We start from the raw sequence: 23,862 nt of genomic DNA on the forward strand, positions 1-23,862 counted from the left end.
ATATATTTCTCTCTATGCATGGCTTTAGCTGCATCTCATAAGTTTTAATATATAGCATTTACATTATATCAGTTCAAAATATATTCTACTTTCCTATTTTGATTTTTTCTTTGATCCACATGTTACGTGGAAAATTATTTCTTAATTTCCACACATACAAAAAATCTATTTTTAAATTGATTTCTAGCTTAATAGTACTATGATTAGAAAATACATTTCTGGAAGATTTGAAACCTTTTAAATATAGTGAGACTTGCTCCATGTCCCATTATATTAAAAGATTTCATACTTATCGAGAAGAGTAGTCACTGTGATTGTTGAATGTAGTGTTATTTAGTTCAAATTTGTTAATTTTATTTTTCAAATCTTTGTTATCCTTTCTGATTTTTGTGTAATCTTTCTATCGGTTATTGATAGTTGTCTATTAAAATCTCACATAGTATTTATGTACTTGTACAATCCTGGACAGCTTAATCTAATTTTCATGACTGAAGTCATTTGAAGCTGGGCTTCAGACCCTTTGTATATTGGCCTATTTTTTATTTATTCTTTTGATTTATCCTAGAGTATAGCTCTTTGTTGGGCCCTGAATTCTAACTTTTTCTACATAGCCTTATGAAGCTATTAAACGTTCTGCTAATGTTCTCAGCCGCAATTCCATAGAGCTAAAACTACCCGAATACCAAACTTTTATTTTTGCCAATCTTCTGTCAGATCTTTGACCTGTAATTCTTCACTGCCTTGTTAGTTCACCAGTGCTTCTAACCATTTCTATGAATTTGTTTTTCCAGCCTTTCTAATTGTTCTTAGAAGCAGAGTTAGTCCTAATTATCACTCTTCCATCACTAGCAGTGGAAGTGTTACTAGCTATGACTTTAGTAAGCCGCTTAACCTGAGCCTTAGTTCACTTTTCTATAAACCAGGAATAAAATTACTACCTTTAAATTTTTCTAATGCATACTTTGCATATAGTAGTAACTGAAACAAGAATTATATTTGACTTTAACTATACTTTCTTTACTTAGAGATGTGATCTAGTCTGGTGAATTTACATATCGTTATACATTCAATGAGCCATCCTTCATTTCCTGACATCTCTTTTGATGTTTTATCCCAGATTCATCATTTGCTGGTTGCTTTCAACTTGCTTATGCTGCCAATATCTCATATATATACTAAATTATCTAAACAACCTTTCTTTTCAGAGTCATTTGCTCTTGTAAATTTAGATAAATCTCTTCATAGTAACATAGTTCTTTAGTTACTCAGCCACAAAATCTTAAAGTTATGTTTGAATCAACTTTCTACTCATATTTATTCAACTGCAAAGATCTGATTTGTCCTTAAAAATGCTACTTACCTACACTCTTTTAGTTCCACTGCATGAATCTTATCATGAAACTTAGGCCCATATTTTTGGACTGGTTTAAACGTCTCCTAATTCTTCTCTCTACTTCCAGATGCTCATACATTCCTTCTATCCTGCAGCCCTGTCAGGTTAATATATAGTCTTAATAAAGCATTTGATAGTATTACACTTTTCCCCAAAAGCCTTCAAGTAAATCTGGTCCATTCAGGAATAAATTCCAAGCCATTAGGTGGCATGCAAACCCTTCTGTAAGCTTATGTTATTGATTCTCCCTTCAAATTTGTCTCCAAACTACTTTCTGATGAAACTTCTGCTCTGTACATATCAGTATATTCAATTGTCCAGGATGCATGCCCTCCTCCTCTTTTTCCCTTTTCTCACCACCTTGTGTCCTTTCTCCCCAGCTCAGAACCCCTTCTTCCTTCTCTCAACTTTTTTGAATCCTTCACACCATTAAATGATGAATCAGTCTGCACTATCTCTGTCAAATCTTCCTGACCACTAAGCCAGAGGCAATCCCTAACTTCTTCTGAAAATCTGTAACATCTATGAGAATGCAATATGGTGCTTTGACAGACCGCAGACATTAGAGTCAAGCAGAGCTGAATTTTAAACTATTTTTCAGCTGCACAATCTTGAGTAAGTTACTAGTTCCTTCTTTACAAAATGGAGTTAATGTTAACTCTTTTGGAGGGCTGTTATAAAAATTAGATATAATAGATGTAATAGCTGAACACAGTGTAAAGAGCCTGGTATATAACAGTTGTTAAAATAAATGGTGGATATTACTTCTATAATTATTGATAGTATGACTCATTTGAAATTATGTACTTTTTAAATCGTCAATTATCTTTTGTGCATATATTCTATATATGCCGCCAAGATATACAGCCCTTTAGAATAAGAATCATGTATATGCCTTTGCATATCTTGCAAATAAGTTTTTGAAAATGCTTGTTGATTGATATATTTACACATGAGTACATAATATTTTTACGAACAGACTTGCTGAATATTATTTTAGGTAGATAAAAGAGGTTACAATTGCAAAAAGTCTTCAAGTTTTGGTATAATCTGACTAGAACTTGCACCATTCCAGCTTTCATTTATGAATGTAGTCACCAAAAGATTTGTAAAATCAGTAAACACAAGAATATTGATCGTGCTCAACAACGGAAGCCTTCTTCTGTTGAATAATCCAATCAAATGTCATTTTGGCATAAGAGAAAAAGTAAGTTTGATGACAGGAAAAGGTCTCAGTGTGGAGGGAAATCAATTTTAGTCATGGAAACAAGAGGGATCAATATGCAGACCACCAGTCTACAAATGCACTGAAGGGTCTCATAGGAAATCAGAATGCTGACTGTGCTATTTTTTTAAAAAACTCCACAAATATTGCTCTCCAAAATGTAACCATTTAAAATTTCTGTACTTTTATCAGAGAATTTTCAAAACATCACCAATTATGATTGGTGATCACTTAAGGAACATAGTGATAATAAACATACTGCACACTCAGGCATTTCATACATCAGAACACACAAAGACAGATAAAGAAAAGAGTGCTCAACCTGCTTTGTCCTATTAGCAGTATTACTTTCCAATTTCAATATATCATCTAGGTCACCTTCCATTCTCTTAGACTTTTAAAGAGCTAAACATGCCAACTACATTTACACAATCTTATATTTCAAAGACATTTATATGCAATCACTAGTTTTTAGAAATTTATTTGCTAATTAGCAAGTGTGATCTCTGAAAGAGAACTCTCTAGAGACATGGAGGTCACAAGCTTGGCCACTGAGATAGAGCCACATGCTTAAAAGGAGTTTTCACAGCACACTGCTTCCATTGTATGACTTTTCCTTCAATCCTGATCGGGGAGTGGGAGGAAAAGAGGATTGCCACATAACAGGTATAGATAGTCACTACCTTCTGATTGTTTGACCTCAAAATTTATAAGGCGGATGTCTGGACATGGGAATTTAATACATTAATTCCTATGTTATCTTGCTCCAAAAAAATTTTTAATGTGATTTTCAACACTTAAGAGTTAGCTGATAGTAATTAAAAAGAAATGAGAAATAAAGTTATTTTAAAAAGTAGAGACATTAGAGAAATGAGGTTAATATAAATGTTTGTGTATATGAAATCCCATACATATTGGTTATAGGTTCTTCATGATCTTAGTTCTAAGCTTTTCAGGAGTCCACACAAAGGAGGATTAATTAGAGAATTCATCCTAAAATAGGACAATCTTCAGGAGAGGTAAAATTGTTCTTGAGTTAAAAAGCATGTAAATTTCTTCCTACAATTTTTGTAAAGGAAATATTGCATAATTTAATGCATAAATGTTACCACGACAACTTCAACATGTCTGTTGTGATAGTGCCTTCAGTATAGGCACTATTAAGTGAAACAATTCAGTGAAAAGACAACTGTAAAGAGAAACTTAGAATACTATTTCCTATGGAAAAAGTATTACACCTGATCATTATTTTTTAAAAGGATTTCATAAACCCTTTCTCATACAGGGTCGAGCTAGATTTCTGATATTAGTCCTAAAACTAGAGTTCTAAGCTCTTTAGGGCCTAAATCCAAGCAAGCTGTGACCAAAATTAGAGAAACAAGAATTAGGGCCTGATAAAGATTTTGATAGTAGGGTCTTCCACGATTCTGTCAGGGAAAAATTCAATTGAAGGAGAATGGTAAGGAGGCAGCACTATTTGCCAGAGTGAGGGCATACACAGTAACATATCATATCCCCTGTTATTCCTAGGACAAGATTCCTAATTAGAAGCCCGAGAGTCAGAGCCTGCTTCCCCCATTTCCATTTAAAAGTGCGTGTTTCCCCACAGGCCACTAGGCAAATGCCCAATTGAAGTGGGTCACTTTGCCTAAATAGGAACTAGTAGAAATCAATATTATTTAAAATGTTCTTTGGGTAAACATTTCATCACATTGATTTACACTAATTTTCTTTCACACTCTCTCATGTTGATAGATAGGACTCAACACTTACATCCTGTTTTAAAGTGTTTTTCTCATCCATGGGCTTTGTTTTTTTTGTTTGATTGTTTCTTTTATTTTTGTTTGCTACCATGTCAGACAATCCGAGACAAAACCTGTTGTTGACAGTTAAAGAATAATTTTATCCTTATTACGGCATCTTGCATCATTATAAGTAAATTTTTATAAATAAAAGATAAAATAATAATCTGTTTAACGCTAAAACATTGACTATAAGAATCGATTTACACCCAGTCTATGGAAACAATAATATAAGAGTTCTTTAAAAGTTCCTATCAGCTCATTGCTTTCACTTTTCTTGTGGGAAGATATTTCCTGCGGTAATGTTTGTTTGGTTTCTATCATAACTTGAAAGAACTTGGAAAATAAAAATATCAACGAATAGCATACATCTAAGCAAAATTGTCAACATGTACATATAATATGTTTCTTCTGTTAAACATTCACTGCCCCTTTCAGGATAATCTGCTCTAGGTCTATTAAGGCATTTAATATATGTCTGTAGAATCTGAATGCCAAGGAAATAAAAAGATTATTATGGTTGACAAGGTCAGACCAACTCTCAGAGTGCCCAAACTACAGAAAAGTTACAGAAAAATGGTGTTTATTCATAGTAACACAAATTTGAATAGAAAGACACTTTCTTATATATAAAGATATATAACATACTATTTTCAGTTCTGTGTTGATTTTGCATGTTGGCGAATGGAAGGTTCACAAAGTTTGATGTATTATATAAAAACTACTCAAGAGCAGAGTCATAACTAAATACCTTGCTCTCTGATCCCTGATCTCTAAAAAATATGGCTTAAATCTTTACATTAATATATTGTCTTTTGCTTTTAGGAAATGATTATTAAATAAGAGACTTAGGCACTATAAAAAGCAAGTACATAATAGCAACAATCATACAACCCTATCTCTTTCTTTTGGAGTACCTTTGTTCTACATAAGAAAATTTTCAAATCTCTACCAAGAAAAATAAAGGAAAACTTGACAAACAATGGAGGAACACACTGAGCTTCCGGATGGAGAGATTATACACAATAAAGATGTGAGTTTTTGCTAAATTCATTTAATATTTTAATAACCACAGTAAAAAATTACAAAAAAGTGTATTTACAACTTAGAAAAATGATTAATTGAATTTTTGAAAGTTTAGAAAAGAAAAGGAACAATGGCTTTATTGAATCGTAAAATAAATGGTCAAACTATGGAAAAGTAGTCTAGTCCTGGTGAAAGAATAGAATAATAGACAGGAAGACCAACAGACCAGACTATATTGCATAGCCCTACTATACACTAATTATTAGAATGAATACATTTGCCTACGCAAAGACATTTTTATTATTCCCTACTCTTCCTTGCAGTCCTTTAGGCCTTCTTTACTGGCTACTTCATTCTTACTCCTTTAGTACATGCTGTAGAGAATGTTTTTATAAGAATCCACATTTTGGATATTAGTCCTTAGAACGGATTACTAGAAGTGGTATAGATGAACATATTTTAGGTTTATAATATATATTGTTAAACAACTTTCTAAAGATCATAATTTATAGTTCCTCCTCTTCTGTCTAAGAATTTGTATTTCATGGCACTGGTGCTCTTTTTACTGACTTTACTATACACATGGGGTAAACAGATATTGTCTCACCAACTGGCATTTTTTTTGCTGCAGTGTTCTCACACATCTGGTAACCACATCTATTTCTTCTTGTGTGAAGTAGATCCTGGTTCTGTGGTGGTGTTCATAATCTAGACTGAATGGAGGGTTGAAAGCCAGTGTAGTGGAAAACTCCAGGGGGCACCTTGCACCTTACATTCTAGATGAATGACAGTCTTGCAACCTAACTTCCCAGAATGTGAAGGGACTCCTGGGCTTGTACCATGCAGTCCATTCCTAGAACAATTGGGCTCACAATCTTTTTGATTGCTTCAGTTGGGGGAGGTTTAAGACATGTACTGTTTTTACAAAAAACATGAACTCTACTCATTTAGAGTAACATTTTTTGAGTGTTTCAGTAAGCCTTAAGTTGAAACTAACTTGTTTTGGGAGAATAATCTTTTTTTGGATGTAGGAACTTGATAAGATAGATGAATATTTAAAGTAAGTAGAGAGGTGATTTGGTTGTGAAAACATTTTCAATCTTTAAATGTTATATGTGCCTAGTCAGCCAGAAACACAGCTTCATATAGTCTGAGCTCTCCAGGGTGCTCTGAATGGCCCCAGAACTCTATTTTTGTGGGCAGTCAAACCAGAATAATGGGGACCACTCTACTTCAAAGAATTACTGCCATTCTCGTCTATGGATGAAAGTGGAAAGAAATCAGGATATACTGAATTCAGAATGTATGGTTAATGCATACTCCAAATCAACATGAAATACAATTTTGTAAAAGGACAGTTCCAAAAAAGAAATGTTCTTTTCCTGAATTCAACTGAATGATTATGGGATTATTTTTTTTAAAACAGCAGGGAACCAGCCTTGCCTTTCTTAGTTTTAATGGAAGATAAATACTTCCATTTTCTAGGGATGAAAGGCACATTCTTCATACACATTATCATGTTTTTCATATTTAATATTAGCCTTTCTATTGACCAAAGCTACACTTTAAGCTATCAGTAAATCCATTTTGAAATACTTTTATCAAATTAGAACATGAGGATATTACCCAGTGAACAAAGGTAAAAGATTCTTTTATGACTCAGATGCAACTTTGGTTTGTTGTTTTCCCCTAACGGTAATCAGTAGACCACGCCTGAGTACAGTCCATCTAAACAGCACTAAGGTTGTTTAACTAAAATCCACTCTGCTAAGAAGCTACATTATAAATAAATGTATTAACATGCTATAAAATACATAAATAGAATATTCTTCATATCAAACTGAAAATAGAAAATCAATTTTTTAAATAAAAAAAGTAAGAACAATCAACATTTTAACCATTGTTGTTAATATCATTGATCAATTCTGGGCACATGAAGCTTAAACAACCTACTACTTGTAAGTAACAGAATTAATACAATTATAGTACTTTTTTCAGATATTCCTGGCACATAAAACATGATAGATAAAATTACAACTTTCACTAATATTATTATAATACATCAATGTTTTACACTCTTATGTAGATGTCAGAGTTATATATGTATAAAGCTCAGATATGAATGTCTCCAATAATTATGAAAGATATTCTTATAGCTACATTATCAGGGGCTCTTTAAAATAAATACAAAATAAAGTGTTCAATATAACTTCTTTCTTCATTAACTTGCTGGATCATACTCATTTGGAACATTCCTTCTTGCCATTAGCATTATGACAAACTATAAGAGGTCTTTCACATAAAACGCAAAGTCTAAAACATATGGATATATTTCCCCACTTTCTAAATTTAATGTGTGACAGGGGAAGAAGAGAGAGCATCAACATCACTGATTAAAAGCAAATTTCACTGCAATAAAATTCTCAAGATTATTCCTAGATCAAATTTTGTTTTATAGCCAAATAGACTTTGGTTTAGTTTAGAAAAGAACAAAAGAGTCTGTCTGGACCTCCCTTCCTTTTTGCTGTGGTTGGAGTTCTATTTCTAAATGATCTGACTACACCACTTCCCTAGCAGAACACTTTTAATTCCAATCGAATGGAGCAGAGTCTTTAACTTGGCTTCCTTTATGATCTGGCACCATCCACAAAGCCTCATCTCCTCCAACTTTCTGAACACGAATTCTGCAGTGACATGCCCAAATATTTACAGCTCCCCAAACATCTCAAGTTCTTTCACACCTCTGTGATTCTGCAGAGCTGTGCTTTTAGCCTAAAATATACTGACCTTCTTAAGAATTTTTATTTATCCTTTGAGTTAACACATGAGTCATCTCCTTGCCAAAGTTTTCTGTGACCCTTTAAGGTAGAGAGTAAATTACCCACTCTGCCCCTTAGCACCCTGAACATACATTTAGTTTAGAAATTATTGCACTATGTTAAAATGATTTGATTACATATTTTCTAATCTCCAACCAGATGGTGGGTGCTTGCTGGACAGAAGCTGTCATTATTCTTCTTCTTATTTTTTTTTTTTTGAGGAAGATTAACCCTGAGCTAACTACTGCCAATCCTCCTCTTTTGCCTGAGGAAGCCTGGCCCTGAGCTAACATCCATGCCGGTCTTCCTCTACTTTGTATGTGGGACGCCTACCAGAGCATGGTTGCCAAGCGATGCCATGTCCGCACCCAGGATCCCAAACCAGTGAACCCCGGGCTGCCGAGACGCAGAACATGGAAACTTAACTGTTGCGCCACTGGGCCAGCCCCCCCAAGCTGTCATTATTAATACAAATATCACCAGCACACACTACAATGCCTGAAACAGAGTAGACACAAGAAACATTTAGAAGGAAGGAATGAATGAGTCTAGGTAGCAGACTCCTGGAAACCTAACCAATATTCAAAATAATTTTAAATGCTGTTTATGAGATCAGAACTTCTCTAGAGGGTTCTAGCTCTCTCATGGAATGTGGCCATCTGCTGGGTTGTGTGGCCTAGAACAGCCCAAACCAAATCTTCAGAAGGCTTTCTGCATAAATTTATTATTTAAAAATCTTGATACAGCTCTGAATCAAAGTTGACATTTTGGAATCTTAATAAAAGATATCATGCAGGTATTTTGTGACATCACGTCATTTCTATCATGATCTCAACAATGATTTCCAGCAATGGAATGTTCTAACGTCAAAAGAGTAGAAAAGAATAAGAAGGAAAAAAAGGATCTTGTAACAATAGTAGAAAAAAAAAAGATGCCTTGAGGCACTTCAGACAGTCCAACATTTCTGCTGGCCTACTTCTGCTTTGGTAAGGACAACTGATGTTTTCTTAATCTAACATCTAATGCTCTGCAGAGACAAAAGAAGTCCCTCTTGTTTCAAACAGACTGCAATGCTGCCTTCTTTCTATTGAGAAATCTTCTGTAGAAATTAACTTATTTAGAAAAGCCATATTAGACACTTCTTTAGTATAATCTAGGGGCTTTGCAAATTTTTTTCATAGACATCTTCTAAAGGAAAATAGAAAGTGAATAATTGCTTAGGAATGAACTTTGGATACATCTGGAAATATAAGCCCAGGCAGCCACTCCTGTAAAGCAGGAACTTTCGTTCCATTCTCTTTCTGTATCAGACCTCTTTGGGGATAAAAATAATGACGAGACTTTACTGGTTTAAATAATGGCTTCAGGTAAGGATTAAATGGCTTCAGGTCAGGATAGATCCAACAGCTCAAACGATACCAACAGATACATCCATCTTTCCTCTCTGCCTTTTATATTACCAACTTTATGGAGTGACTCCGGAAAGCTCCAGTGTCTCTTTTAGTTATATCTGCACAAGTTCTTGGGTGTATTCTTTCTTGCTATCTCAAAATGAGTCATATGCTCATCCTTAAAACAATCGCTATGGCCAGGTAGATGGATACAGCGTTGGCTGGGAGGTGGAGTCAATCCCAGCAAGCCTGGTGAATAGGTTTAGGGGATGGATGAAGTCCTCAAAGGAAACCAGAGGCACAGGTGATGAGAGAAGACAACGAACGAATGCTAAAGAGGCCGGCAGCATGTGATTAATATATATCTTTTAAATTATATACGAATCTAGCAGTTTCTTTTGATCAAAGCTTTAAGATTTTAAGATATAAGATCAAGTTTAAAAACTTTACCAGTTAATTTACTTAAATTCTCTACCTCCTTTTAGCCTATTGGCAAAACTGAAAGTCAAGAAAATACACTGTTTTAATCTTTTGGCTTTTCACATCTCATTTGCTATTCAACAATAGGTGCCCCTGAAATAAGAAATCTCAGATTGAGGATCACAGCTGAGCAGCATCTCCTCTTTTACTTCCTAATGTGGATTTTTGGTGATTTTTTTTTTTGGAAGATGTATTTTCTCCAGCTTCTACTTAATGCAGTGCTAAATATCAGTGGTCTTGAAGTTCAAAGATTGCCACAGGGGCTGGCCCCATGGCCTAAATTTGGCACGCTCCACTTTGGTGGCCCAGGTTCAGTTCCCAGATGTGGACCTATAACACTCATCAGTGGTCATGCTGTGGCAGAGACCCACATACAAAATAGAGGAAGATTGGCACAGATGTTAGCTCAGGGTGAATCTTCCTCGGCAAAAAAAAAAAAAAAAAAAGATTACTGTAGATTTCTTTTTTCATTGTATTAGTCATTCCACAAAAATGTTCCCTAATCTTATATGAGTCAAGTGAAGTCCAACTTCTGGCTATGGTCAGTAATTTGTTATCTTTCTAAGGAAAGAAAGAAAACTACAATTTTCCTTGTGTGACACATTCAGTGCAATTCTTACATCATACAAATAAAAAATGCGCACCCATAATCTACTTTAAAATTAACAGCAATATGCTATAAGAATTAATTTTCAAAGTTTGGTCAGACAAATACTCTTAGTTCTCTTCAGAAGACATTACTAGCTCAATACTAATTTGAATCAATAGCATGTGTCAAGTGGAATACAGAAATGTCAATTCAGGGATCTATGCCCTTGTGAAAGGATTTTCTATTACAGAATTTTACTATTATATACTTATTATTTTCTGGTATCCATTTGTTTAAGGCCATATATAGATACATATACTCTCTAAATACATACACTTATTTCATGAGGGTGTGACGAAAATAAATGAGATAGAATGTAAATCATTTGATCAATATGGGTCAGCAATAAAATTCTTATCCTTAACCAAACAAACAAAAGAGAATGGTCTTCCTGCTTAAATTTTTCACTATCGAACTCATCTCAGATGAATGACAGTAACAACAAATACTTAAACAGTATTTACTATGTGTTAGCCACAATTCTTAGCACTCAAGATATATTAACTCATTTCTACACCATAGAAATTTTATGAGCAGGTAATTGAACTACCCTTATTTCACAGATGAGGAAACTTAGTCACAGAGAATTTACGTAACTTGACAAAAAAAGTGCAAAGTTAGCATTTGAACCTATACTCAGTGCTTCCATGACTGAAGCAGATTCAGAAAATTGAATCTCAACAAAAGGCCATCTAATGATAGAATGCTGTGAGAGGAATCCTTCAGATTATAGGTTTTTATAAACATTCTGTTTATTTTTTTCTCTTTATGCAAATGCAGTAGCTGTTTTGCTCTGGTCTATGGGGACTTGAGAGTAATGGAATTTGAAGGCATACTGAGATGGTAATAGAGTGTGCAATTTGGTGTCAAGCTTTATCTGACATCTGGTAGGTGAAGTTTGAATCTGCAGTGAGCACAATAAAAAAAGTTTACTGAAGGAGAAAGTGAGAGTCATTTCCTGAAAAGACGTGATGTTTAAGGATAAAAGAAAGCAAGAAATTAGTGATGAATCAGAGATTTATTGATAATCTGTTATGTGGGGCAGAGAGCTAGGAAATAGGTATACAAAAATAAATATGACACTTTCCCAATCCCATAGTGACTAACAGTTTAGAGTGGATAGTGGGTAACAGGAAAGTGTAAATAATCAAATTCTGTAAAGGTGATTGGTAAAAGCGAAGGACGATATCAGGGGAGACATTCTCTGATTCCCAAACAGCTTTGAACTTTATGCAGAAGGCAGTGGGTAGCCAGCAAGAGATTTTAAGCAGCTAAATGACACAATCAAGAGAGGATTTATGGTGGAAGATTTGGAACCCCAGAGTAAGAAAAACCTGATCCCAGGGTACCAATATCTCTACTAACTGCCCTAGTGATCCCCAGACAATTAGTTTAATTCTTCTAAACTAGCACCACCTCCCCTTTCTATTGTTGCAACCCTTCTCTAAGCCTCACTACCATCTCTCACCTGAGTTACGGCAGGAGCTTCTTCACTGCTGCTTCTCCACTCATTTAAAGTTCGGTCTCAACAAAGCAACATGAGCGATTCTTTAAAAATATGTCAGTTCTGGTCACTTGTCTGCTCAAAGCCCCAAGAGATTCCCATCTTAGAGTAAAAGCCAAAGTCCCTGGAGGGTCTCAGTCCTTCATAAGCTCTCTCACCTCATCCCTGATTATTGTCCCCCTAAATCACTTGACTCCAACCACACTGGCCACCTTGTTGTTCCTCAGATTCAAAGCAGTTCCGACCCCAGGGTCTTGCATTTGGTGTTCCTTCTGCCTAGAATAGTATCTTCCAAGGTTCTCATGGCCTTACTTTCCCTCCTCCTTTATGCGTCTTCAAAGATGTCACTCTATCAACAGAACTGAGCAACCTGTGGTGCTGTGAACTAGGTTAGAAAAACCAGAGGAGAAATCAATTTGGCAGGAAAGATGATGAGTTTGACTTTGGTACATACTGATTTTGAAATGCCAGTAGGGTTCATTTGGGGCTTCCAGGTGGAGCTATGTAGCAGAAGGTTGAAAGGGAATATTAACATTTAATGAAGGAGCCGAGAAAGAATGTATAGGAAACAGAGGAAGTAGCCTGTGGTAGGTTAAATACATCTACCAATTCTGATGAGTACCTCCCATCAAAAGGTATAATCGATTATACCATCCCTTGAATCTGGCTGGCCTTGAGACTTGTTTTGACCCAAAAAGTGTGGTAGAAGTGACCTTATGAGCATCCCCAAACCCAGACATTAAGAGGTCTTTCATCTGTTTTGCCCTTTTGGAACACTGCCCTGAGATCACCTTGAAAAGAAGCCAGGATAGTCTACAGGACTATGAAAGAACACGGAGGAAAAATGAGGTACCTTCACTGACATCAGTGAAGCCACCTTGGACATCCTAGCCATGCCTGCCCTCCAGCTAAACGCAGTTGCATCAGGGATCCCAGGAAGAACCAGAAGAGGACCCACCCAGCCAACCCATACATTTGAAAGAAGTTTTAAAAAAACGCAATGTTTAGAGGAGTTTGTTACGCAGCATACATATCTGGTACAGAACTTAGTACCTAGAAATGGGGTGCTGCTTTAGCAAAAACCTAAAACATGTAGCACTGGCTTTGATATTTAAGGTGGATAAAGGCTGAAAAGCAGGCGAGAAGATTATTAGTGGAGAACAGAGTTACACAGTCTCAAGTTACCTAGTGATGGAAAAATTGGAAAACCTGTTGCTTGCAGAAACTTGTAAGATAGAAAATATATCTAATGAACCTGTGAATCTACATAAGGATATTTCCAAGAAAAATGTTTAAAGTGCTGATTTATTTGTTTTTTCCTGAGGGTGGTATGCTACAGGAAGAGAAATAAACTAAAGAAGAAATAATTCAGTGTGCAATTGGAATTTAGATGATGCTACGATGTCCTGAGATGGAAAATAAAATTGTTTCTCACCCTAGTTCTCCGGCAAAAGATTTTCAAAGCAATAAATGGCCAAAGGTAAAAATCAATTCAAGGATGTAGCTAATAATTCTTTAATAACACCTCAGAAAAATTTAAGCGGTTTCTAGAAGGCTCACTCAGTTAGACATAAAGGCTTCTAAGAATCCAAAGTAAAGAGAGGTTTGTTTCAGAAACAAATTATGGATACGGCTTTTGGGGCATGGAATGACTTCCAATGAGATTAATAAGAAACCCAAAACATTTTAAGAATAATGTATTGATAAAAAACACTGCCAGCTCGGTCTTAGAGAAATTGAGATGGTTCAAAATGAAAAAAAAGTTCTCAGGGGTCTTTGATTTCTATGGACAGGAGGCAGACTGAGAAAGCTCCTCAGCTACAAATATGAGCCATTTCTTACAGAAAATGAAAGACATCTGATGGGAAAATCGAACAGCCTAGAGCGAAGAGCAGAGAGTCAAGTAGAATAATGGACCAGGAAACTACTTCCAGAGAACAAAACTAGGCCCAGATCAAGGAATTGTCCCTGTCCCTGGTATAATGGGGAACCAGGCTGGGTTTCAGAATTGATATAAACCAGAGACTGCTGAATGCTTCCTATTTTTCTCATTTTTGAATGGGAGAATTTGTCCAATTTTCTAGCCCCTATCATACCATTGCATGTTGTATGTGTGTAGAGAATTACTGGAAGGTGTCTTGTTTTTCTAGTTCACAGGCCTCTGATTCAAGACTAACCACAGCCCAAGTGCTGCACCTGACAAGCCTCATCTATATTTGAACCAGAGGTGGATCATGAGATAACGAAATTTTAAGCCTGATGATAAAATTGGATAATTGGGGTGGTCTTGGGTGAGGAGGGGGAGTATTTTGCATGTGGGAGGAATGAAAACAATTGTGATCAGAGGGGGGACTGTGGTAAATTAAATTATTGGCCATAATTCACTATAATGTCTCTCATCAAGAAGTAGAATCTATTTCTCTACTCATTAAATCTGAGTTGTCATTACGACTTGCTGAGTGACAGAATGTGTCAGAAGTGACAGTGTGTGAGTACAAGAGGCCAGTCAGCTTCTGTTTTTGTCCTCTTAAAGCAGTGCCCTAAAACCACCAGCTAAAGAAGCTGGTCTAACTTATTGGAGGAGGAGAGCCCATGTGGAGAAGTACCAATGTACCTCAGCAGATAGCACCAACTGCAAGAAATGTGAGGGAGGCCATCTTGGACTTTCCAGTCAGAGCCAAACCTCCACAACTGAGCTTATGTGAAACCTGAACAGGAACTCCCCAGAATCATGAGAAATCTTAATTGGTTTTATTTTCAGCCAGTGAGTTTTGAGGTAGTTTGCTACCTAGTAACAGTTAAATGATACATGGCCTGAGAGGTAGGGAAGAGACTCAGAAGAATGTAGAATCAATGAAGTCATGACAAGGCAAAGGCTGACAGAGGAGATAAGAGACAAGCAGAATCAAAGAAACAAACAAGGGGCCAGACAAACTAAGGAATGAGATGTATCTATTACGTTTAATAATTAAACTCCTGTCTAATTTGACTAGAAGATGTGCTTTCAATCCATACTGGCTTTTACTGACCCAGCTATGAGAAAAATGGCTGCCCTGGGTTGTGTCTAGTCACTTGACCATCTATAATAAAGTGAAAGGCTATTTTCTCCTATATTTGCCATTTGAAGTGGTAGCTAACATCTAGTGGGAAATTTATATTATATCATTAATTGGTAAGTAAACTATTGTTTACTTAATTTTCACCTGAGGTTTCCACTAAATCTATCCTACTTTTAAAAGAAAATTCTTTATAAAACCCTACACTTTGATAAGACATTGATATTCAAAAGAACATTGGCTCAATCCTGATGGTTTCCTTAAAAACAACAAAACAATAACTTTTATTAACAATACATCAAAATATATTGTAATACACACACACACATGCAACAACCAGATAGATCTGGGTACCTAATGCCAGATTTTTTTAAGGCCAAAATAAAATTGTGATTACTATAAACCAATACTGAAGAATACCTATTGCCTTAAATTTTCTAAAAGGGTATAATGACTTTCATCTTTACAACAAATAGAATAGAAAATCTCAACCCAATTATAGGAAACAAACTCCTACCAACAGTGTTAGATGATCCTAATTGTAAAGTAAGAGACCTTAGATTTAAGCATAATATCCAACCTAATTACATTCCAAACACATTAAATGGTGTAGCATTCCACAGGAAGGAAACTTCTTAGTTGATTTATGGCTTAAATTATGGAAAAATAATTCAGTTATAGGACGTATTCTTGCATTTAAAGATCAGCTTTTCCATGTAATGGCTGTGTAATTTGTGTTAAGAAAGAGATTCCAGTTCCAGAGAGTGATCATACTTTTGAAATCGTGTTCTGATCTGGCTCTACAGACATCTGAATTGGTCTGAACTCAGGGTTTTCACCAAACTTTCAAAAGCAAATCTCATTTAGGTTAGTTTCCCTTCTAAACTTACAGAAATTTTAACTTAACCTTTCATCTCTCTCTCTGTATATTATGATGTTCTTGTCCATCAATGCTAAATAATTATGACAATAAATATAGTACAAAAGGCATTCCCCTGACAGAAGGGAGCAAAAATATTTATGAATGTGTTCATCAATTTTAAGTTCTTGAAAAGATATTCTAACATTTTCAAATATTAAACAATCTCAATGTCTGCTGCTTGGGTGTCTTCAGGTTTTCCAGCCTTCTGAAGTTGCATTTTCAGTTAAAATTAAAATGGAATTACTTAAATTCTACTGGGGAATTCAGGAACTTCTTCATTTTCTACCAAGATTTTCATGGAACTAATATTTCTCCTAACACTTTTGGTTCCAATTTTTTGCCTCCTCTGTGCCCATATTTATCAGACATCCCAAGGGTGATAATATCACTCACTGTTCAAACCAGGACACTTTTGGGGACAAAGGAAGATGCTATTAATAATAACTTCAAGAAAATGATACTATTCTGAGCAAACCTGTAAGACCGAGTTGCCTATTTCATACCGAAGTGCATTTGTTGTTAGCTGTGGCCCTCTCCAAACATATTCTCTGTTTTCCTTAAGATCCTTACTCTCACTTCTCCTCCCAGATCCTTCTCAAATCTTCTTTTACCATTTCTAAATCCGTTACATCTCTCCCCCTACTGACAGAGATAACTTAAAAATTCTCCTATTTTTTATTTTACAGAACTCAACTCTTACCTCGTTTTATCCGTGCTACACATTTGTCAACGAAATGTCCAATCAAAGCATTTTCCTAAACTGGAAACTGTATATCCTCATGGACATTCCTCTGTAGTGTAGAAGACTCTATTAATAGGTTTTAGGTTCATTTTAGTAAATACAACCTTTATACTCCTTCCCACTATAACTGGATCTCTTCCTGTACAGTGTTGTTGCTCAGCTTGGATCCCCCGAGATCCCTTCTACTGGATCTGTGCACCCATCTCTCAGATTCTGCTGCCAGTGTCTCATTCCTGCCCTTCAGCTGAATGCCCTTAGATACTAGGGTTCTCTGGCAAATAGAGAGAGTTGGAAGTTTCTGGGACCCACCTTCCTCCTTCTAGCCAGTAGCTGTGGGCCAATGGTTGACTGGTGTGAGAGTATAAAGGCCCAGCTCCTTTATTTCTAAAATCACAACCTACAGTGTTTAATTTTTACTCGAGTCTCACCTCATTAGACTGAGTCCTCAACTTTAGTATTTCCCTGTGCAGAAGAGTTAATATAGCAGGCCTGAGACTGTTATCCTTAGACAGTCTGGCTCACAAGCTTGGCCCTTGGCTTGCATTTGGGAACCTGCACTTCTGGAGGGCTCCACCATTCTCTAAATGATAGTGTTGCTCACTGTGCTTAAAGTGTTTGTATAAAAAATGTGGTTTAGGTTAGGTTGAACATTTGCTTTCCTTCTGGGAGTTTGGAATTTTGGTCTGTGCTAGGCAGAGGGTGATTACATGGCCGACCCCCAATATAAACCCTGGACTCCAAGGCTTAGATGAGTTTCCCTGGTAGACAAGACTCCATACACATTGTCACAATTCATTGGTGGGTAAATTAAGCATGTCCTGTGTGACTCCACTGGAGGACTCTTGGGAGCTCGTGCCTGGTTTCCTTTGGCCTCTGCCCCATGCACCTTTTCCTTTTGCTGATTTTGCTTTGTATCCTTTTGATGTAACAAAATGTAGCTGTGGGTATGGCTATCTGCTGAGTCCTGTGAGTTCACCTAGTGAATTACAGAGCCTGGAGGTGCACTTGGGAACCCCAGACACACCCCCCTTCTCTATTTTGCTTCTTTATTCCCTTTTCTCTTACTGGTTTTTGCTGGGAGTACATCCTTAATAAACTGTTTGCATCCTGATCCTTGAACTAGCCTATGCTTCTCAGAGAACTTATGAATATTCTGAACCAGTCAAAATATTAGTCTGAACTATAAGCTTTGCAATTTCTCTTTTTCTATTCCTGGAATGCTTTGCTCCCTATACTCTACTCCACTCCTTGTCCCACATACCTCTGTCCCCCTTCAAACTGTTAATAAATATATATTTTGACAAATTAATTCAGCATTCATACAATTTATAAATCACATACAAATTGTACTACAAGGCTAAAAATAAAGCAGTACTTTAACCCAGCTCTCCCCACACTGAGTCCTGTTTCCAGAGGAAAAATTTTCAATATTTTTTAGGTGTTTATTCCTGCATTTACCTCAAGATATTGAAATGACATGCCCTTATATTCCTCTTAATACTGAATACATGGCAAAAGAGAAGTATGACATGAACTACTTGGGAAAGAAATAGTATTCAAGTCTTCCCTTTCTTCCACTCACATGCGGATACATATCTCATTCCAGAATAAAGAAACTAGTGGTAAAAATTTCAGAAAGATTAAGCAGGCACATGACAAGCCAGTGCTCTGGATGTAAAATCATCTTCCCCAATGTTCCCCAGTTCTTTTGGTACTTCAGAGGATATGCAAAAACAGTTCCAAAAACAGGCAGAAAAATTTACTTTAAAGGCTTGCCTCAGTACTAGTCTCAACACTTTCTTAATCATAGGTCCTCTTCAGTCTTACCCCAATCTAACCAGTTTGCTACACTGCTGGGAGTCTTCAGGTAACAGATTTGGGACTTAGGTTCAACCAAAACAATCCTTTTCTCATGTTAATACAATGGTTCACAAACTTCACTGAACATCAGAACTATCCAGGAGGCTTCATAAAAACGAAGCTTTCTGGGACTTGCCTCCATAGACTGTAATTCATTGGGTCTGTAGGTAAGACTTAGGAATCATATTATAGCACACACTTAAGGAGAGATACTGGGGGATCTAGGACACCCTTTGCAAAAACAGATCCAGCACCTCACAGTGTAAATTGAAAAAATATTTGCGTATAATGAATACACACACATGCCCATATAACTTACATCCATTTATCTTTACATATGACTAATAAACATCTAATATTATTGATGCAGTCCTTATATTTGAAGCATAAGGAACTTATGGACAGAAGTTCTTAATAATCCAATAGCTTTTAACCACAGTGACATGACACAATGGTGTGTTACAACCAGTTTTTAGGTTGTGCATAAAACATTTGTTGGTACTGACATTTAAAGTAAGTCAGTTCCTTTTAACAAATAAATTAGAGTGAGTCAAGGTTACCCTTGAATTTTGACACACTTTGCCCAATAGATGAGGAAGGATTTGAGCCGGAACCATAGGGCTTCCACAACGGCAGAGCAAACTCTGAGGGCCCCGCCTGGTCACTACCCTTACTACTATACCATTAATAGCTGTGTCCTGATGAATCGTTGTGTCAATTTACGTCCATGGAAATATTATTACTATTTATATATTTTTTTTGTCTCATAAAAATTTGGGTCAAGCATGAACATGAGTTGTGCACGTCAATGTCATTGGTTATATTGTTAACTTTTACTAGTGTGGAGAAAAATAAGAAAGGTAGTATAGAAGTGGCAGGCATTTTGAAACAGCTGAGGTTCACCACTTTACTAAGTAATGCCAAAAACAAATTTACAAAACTGTAGTCTTTAAAGTCACACAGAAATGTGTCAATACTCTGATATCTGATATAGAGCACACGGTAATGAAATATGGATGGCATTATTTATTTTTTCAACAGAGAGGAGGGAAATATGGAAACAATGTTTGGTTTACTGTCTCCTTAAGTAATCAACGAGACAATAGATTTTCCCCCCACTTTTAACCTGATAGCCCTGCTTTGTTCTGTCTCTAACCAACCAATTTCGGAAAGAAAATACTCTTGCTTACCAAATTTACATCTTTAAATAAAACATACACAGATGTCACAAAAACTGAAATAGGGCAGATTTGGGTTTCCTCATAGGTCCAACATCCTCTAGGGTTCTCCCCCCACACCACCACTACAGGACCTTTGGAGTCATTCCTGGGTTTGTGCTCAGAGGTCTGGAATTGCTTCTCTGACTATCTTTAAATTATAAGTAATATTTTTTCTATTACACGTAAAATGTTTCTCTCTTTCTGGAGAGTCTAATTATCTCCTGAGTTCTCCTTCATCTAGGATTTCTGTTACACTCCTCTGTGTGTCAGGGAATCTACATAAAACTCCTGCTGGGCGCCCTCACAACCCTTCCCCAGTCCTGCGCCTCGGAAGGCAGAAAAGATGAATACTACCAGCAGCAGTAAATCCTAACGACCTCTGGAAGCCTAGACAAAGAACATATCGGGGGAAAAAAACAGAGATTTAAATGCTTTGAGGTCATCAACAAAGTTGCGAAATTTGTGAGGATTATGGGAGGGAAAAAAGTCTTTTTATTATTTGCTACATTCACGGGCTCTAATTCTTCATTTCCCTAGTCGAGCTTTAACTTAATTATAAAACAAAATCTACAGCCGCAGCCAGGCCTAGAGGTAGAGTGTGTACCACTAATCAACTTTAATTCCCTGGGCTCGATTTAATTACAAAACAACATTTGGTGCAGCTGCTAAACACTTACCAGGTGACCACATGATAATACTGGCGGAGTATTTACTGGTCTCCAGCTTTGGCTCAGATTCTATCAGCACAATTACGTGTCAGTAATTGGGATTTATAATAATAAAGGACTATTTACATTTATATTTATTACTTATATTTATAATAATAAAGAATTTTCCTGATTTTATGCACTCCTGTAGTTTGAGCCAGTTAAAATATTGAGTTGCACTACAACTAATTAATGTTAGGAAGTAAAATTTAATGATGGAAGAAATGTCCTGATAAAGGACAATAATAACAAATTGAATATCAATAGCACACTTCTCACCTTTTTTAATTCATTCTGTCTGTGAGGTAGACAAAGTAAAACCAGCTTATGTACACTGTGAGTTATCAATTTGCCTTTTAGGTTATAACATACATTACTCTTCATTATATCTAGACATATCTAACTCATTCTGATTGTTCTTTGGTGTTCCACAAGACAATTTAGGAGGTGATTATTTGTTTTACAAAATATTTTTACCAGACACAATTAAAATTAACCACTGATATTTTTTAAGTAGCCAGTTCCTCTAATATATTTAAAATATACTCAATTTGCACAAACATCCAGGAAGATCACTGCAATAAGTGAGGTACGAGTTTTCATTTGATAATATTTAGGTGGAAGTTCCATGCACAATTAACCTTTCATCTTGGTGTTTTTTTCATCTTAGCTCACACAAATACACCTTTTACAATATGTGGGATCCCAGTTCCTCCCTACGTCTACAGGAGAATAAGAAAATTACTTGAATTGAGGAAAAAAAATCAAGAAGCAGTATCAGAAGGGAGTTATCAATGACGCTAAAATAAATTTGACCCTTACTGTTTTTACAGCAGCTCAGAGCTAATATAGAGTGCCATCAATACAAATCAGGATTTGAAGTGCGTGTATGAGCACAACAGAATGCATTTCTTTCGCTTTCTTTTTCCTAGACGTCAAATGCCTTCTTTTCTTTCCCTTCAGAGCAGAAGTGAGTAAAAGCTAAAGAGATGTATCATAGCTAACTATAGCTACAGAGAAAAAAGCAGAAAATATAAAATTCATCCTACAATATCTGGAGCAATAACCCCCTTCTTCACCTTCCAGCCTCAAGTGCGGTTCGGATTTGAAACAACGCTGTCCTGTATGACTTCCTTGGACCCTGGACAAAGATGACAGGGTCTTGTATGTTTGAAAGTGGAAAGGCTGCTTCCTCAGTACTAGCAGCTTCTGTCAGTCTCTCACTGCAAAGAGTATCTTTCTCTAGCGAACACTGACCGAGTCCTAGGAAGAAACAGTTCTGCTTGCTGGAAGAAAATAGGATGGAAGGAATGATGACGGTTACCACATGTTTCAGGGCCCCTGAGGGGGCGCCAGACTGTTTCTGCATACACTGTAAACAGCAGAAACTGTCAAACCATGGGACCCTGGGGCTTGGTGTTCATGCTGCTCTGATGTGCAGAGTCATAGGATTCGAGAGTTGGAAGGAACCTTAGAGATGATCTTAGCCAGAGGTTTTAAACTACGTCTGGGGGAATTCTATGTTTCCTAAGCGTGACTCAGGGATTGCTGAAAAGTAAAGAGAGCTCCCCAAAATAGTAGCAGCACTCGTGGAAAGAATATAGAAATCTTACGTCAGGGTTAACAACAAGACACGATATTTTCTCGAACAAAAATCAGTAGTAAAAGTCCAAGGTAATCCTGTGGTAATCCAAGGTTCAGGAAAAGAACCTTGTCGAAAATCACCATCCTAATGGCTCTATGACATTCCTAGAGGGGAGACCCCCAAAGCTCAAAAGGTTGATTAGGGAACTCTAGGCTGTGAGATGCCTAACGGCTTGTGTCTCTGTAAGTTAAATTACATCACTAAGACACAATATCAGGGTGGGAAACAAAGGCTTCTGGAGTCAAGTCAACCAATCCTTACAACCTGTGTTTATTTACATATCTTCTTCTATGGCAAATAAAAAATACCACTTAGAAAAATGTTACTTTTCCTTATTTTTACATTCTTCAATCTGATACATCATTGCCTTGATGATTTACTTCTTATTCTATGTTACCCATTTTCAAATTTAAAAATACCCTGTGATTGTTCAAAGAACCTCTCCTTCGCCACCATTAGAAAAAAAGAGAGAGAGAGAGAGGAAGGAAGGAAGCAAGCAAGCAAGGAAGGAAGGAAGGGAGGAAGAAGAAAGAAAGAGAAAGAAAGGGAGGAGAGGGAAGGAAAAAGAAAGAAAGGAGGGAGGGAGGCGAGCAGGAAGGGAAGGAAAGAAGCAGCAGCTATTTCTGTGTTTGTAAATGGAACCACTTATGATGAGAGAAGACATGAGATTTTGCCATAAGGCAAAACATATCTCCAGGGTTAAACAGACATTCATAAAAGCAAGATAGATCTATCTGTCTCACCGTCACTGTTGATGCACACAACCTCTTGAACCTGAGTGCCTGGACCACACTCTTTTCCATTATCTGGTTCACAGTCTCCAAGCCTCACTGCTTTCCAGTCATAGCAGGATGGCTCTTCACAGGGAATGGCTTCCAGTAAGTGAGGGCAGTTCCCAGTGCCCCCAGAGCCTCCAGTGGGCTCACTGGTAATGCGGCGCTTCCTCAGTTTGAAACCTGGATTATTGGGGAAGGAAAATATTTATTGTTACTATCATAGATTGAATATTTCAGAAGGCTGAATGAAACCTCGAGTCAAAGCTGGATGAGGGTAGAGGGTAGAAGGCATATCTGCTTTAATCACTGATGCATCCCCAAACTCTAGCGTAATGTGAGCTCACTAATAATTCATTAAACAAATAAATGAATGAACAGAATGATCAAAGAGGGACTTTTGGTGTACATTTACCATAATAAAAATAAGGCAAGAAATACCATATATCTCTCATTTCCTCATAGGGCTGGAGAGAGAGAGAGAGAGAGAGATTGATTTTGCCTGATTTGGAAAGTCTGTAGTTATAAAATACTCAAAGAAACAATGAAATCTTAAGCTATTCAAAAATATTCATGACCAGACACAAATGGTATTACTTTGAATTCTTCAACACTATCACATGGTTAAATTTGAAAAGAAACCTCTGA

At 36.5% G+C, this 23,862-nt stretch overlaps 1 protein-coding gene across 5 annotated transcripts in view; it reads right to left on the reverse strand.

The window, feature by feature from the left end:
* THSD7A (thrombospondin type 1 domain containing 7A) overlaps window positions 1-23,862 on the reverse strand; it is a 676,621-nt gene that overhangs the window by 124,566 nt on the left and 528,193 nt on the right. For all 5 annotated transcript variants that reach the window (XM_070615793.1, XM_070615794.1, XM_070615795.1 and 2 more), the window contains one exon: window positions 23,185-23,397. In XM_070615793.1, the coding sequence (XP_070471894.1) occupies window positions 23,185-23,397 (213 nt within the window). The remainder of the gene's footprint in view (window positions 1-23,184; window positions 23,398-23,862) is intronic.

This window comes from Equus przewalskii, chromosome 4 (assembly GCF_037783145.1).
Source record: "Equus przewalskii isolate Varuska chromosome 4, EquPr2, whole genome shotgun sequence".
In the NCBI taxonomy this organism is placed as follows: domain Eukaryota; kingdom Metazoa; phylum Chordata; class Mammalia; order Perissodactyla; family Equidae; genus Equus; species Equus przewalskii.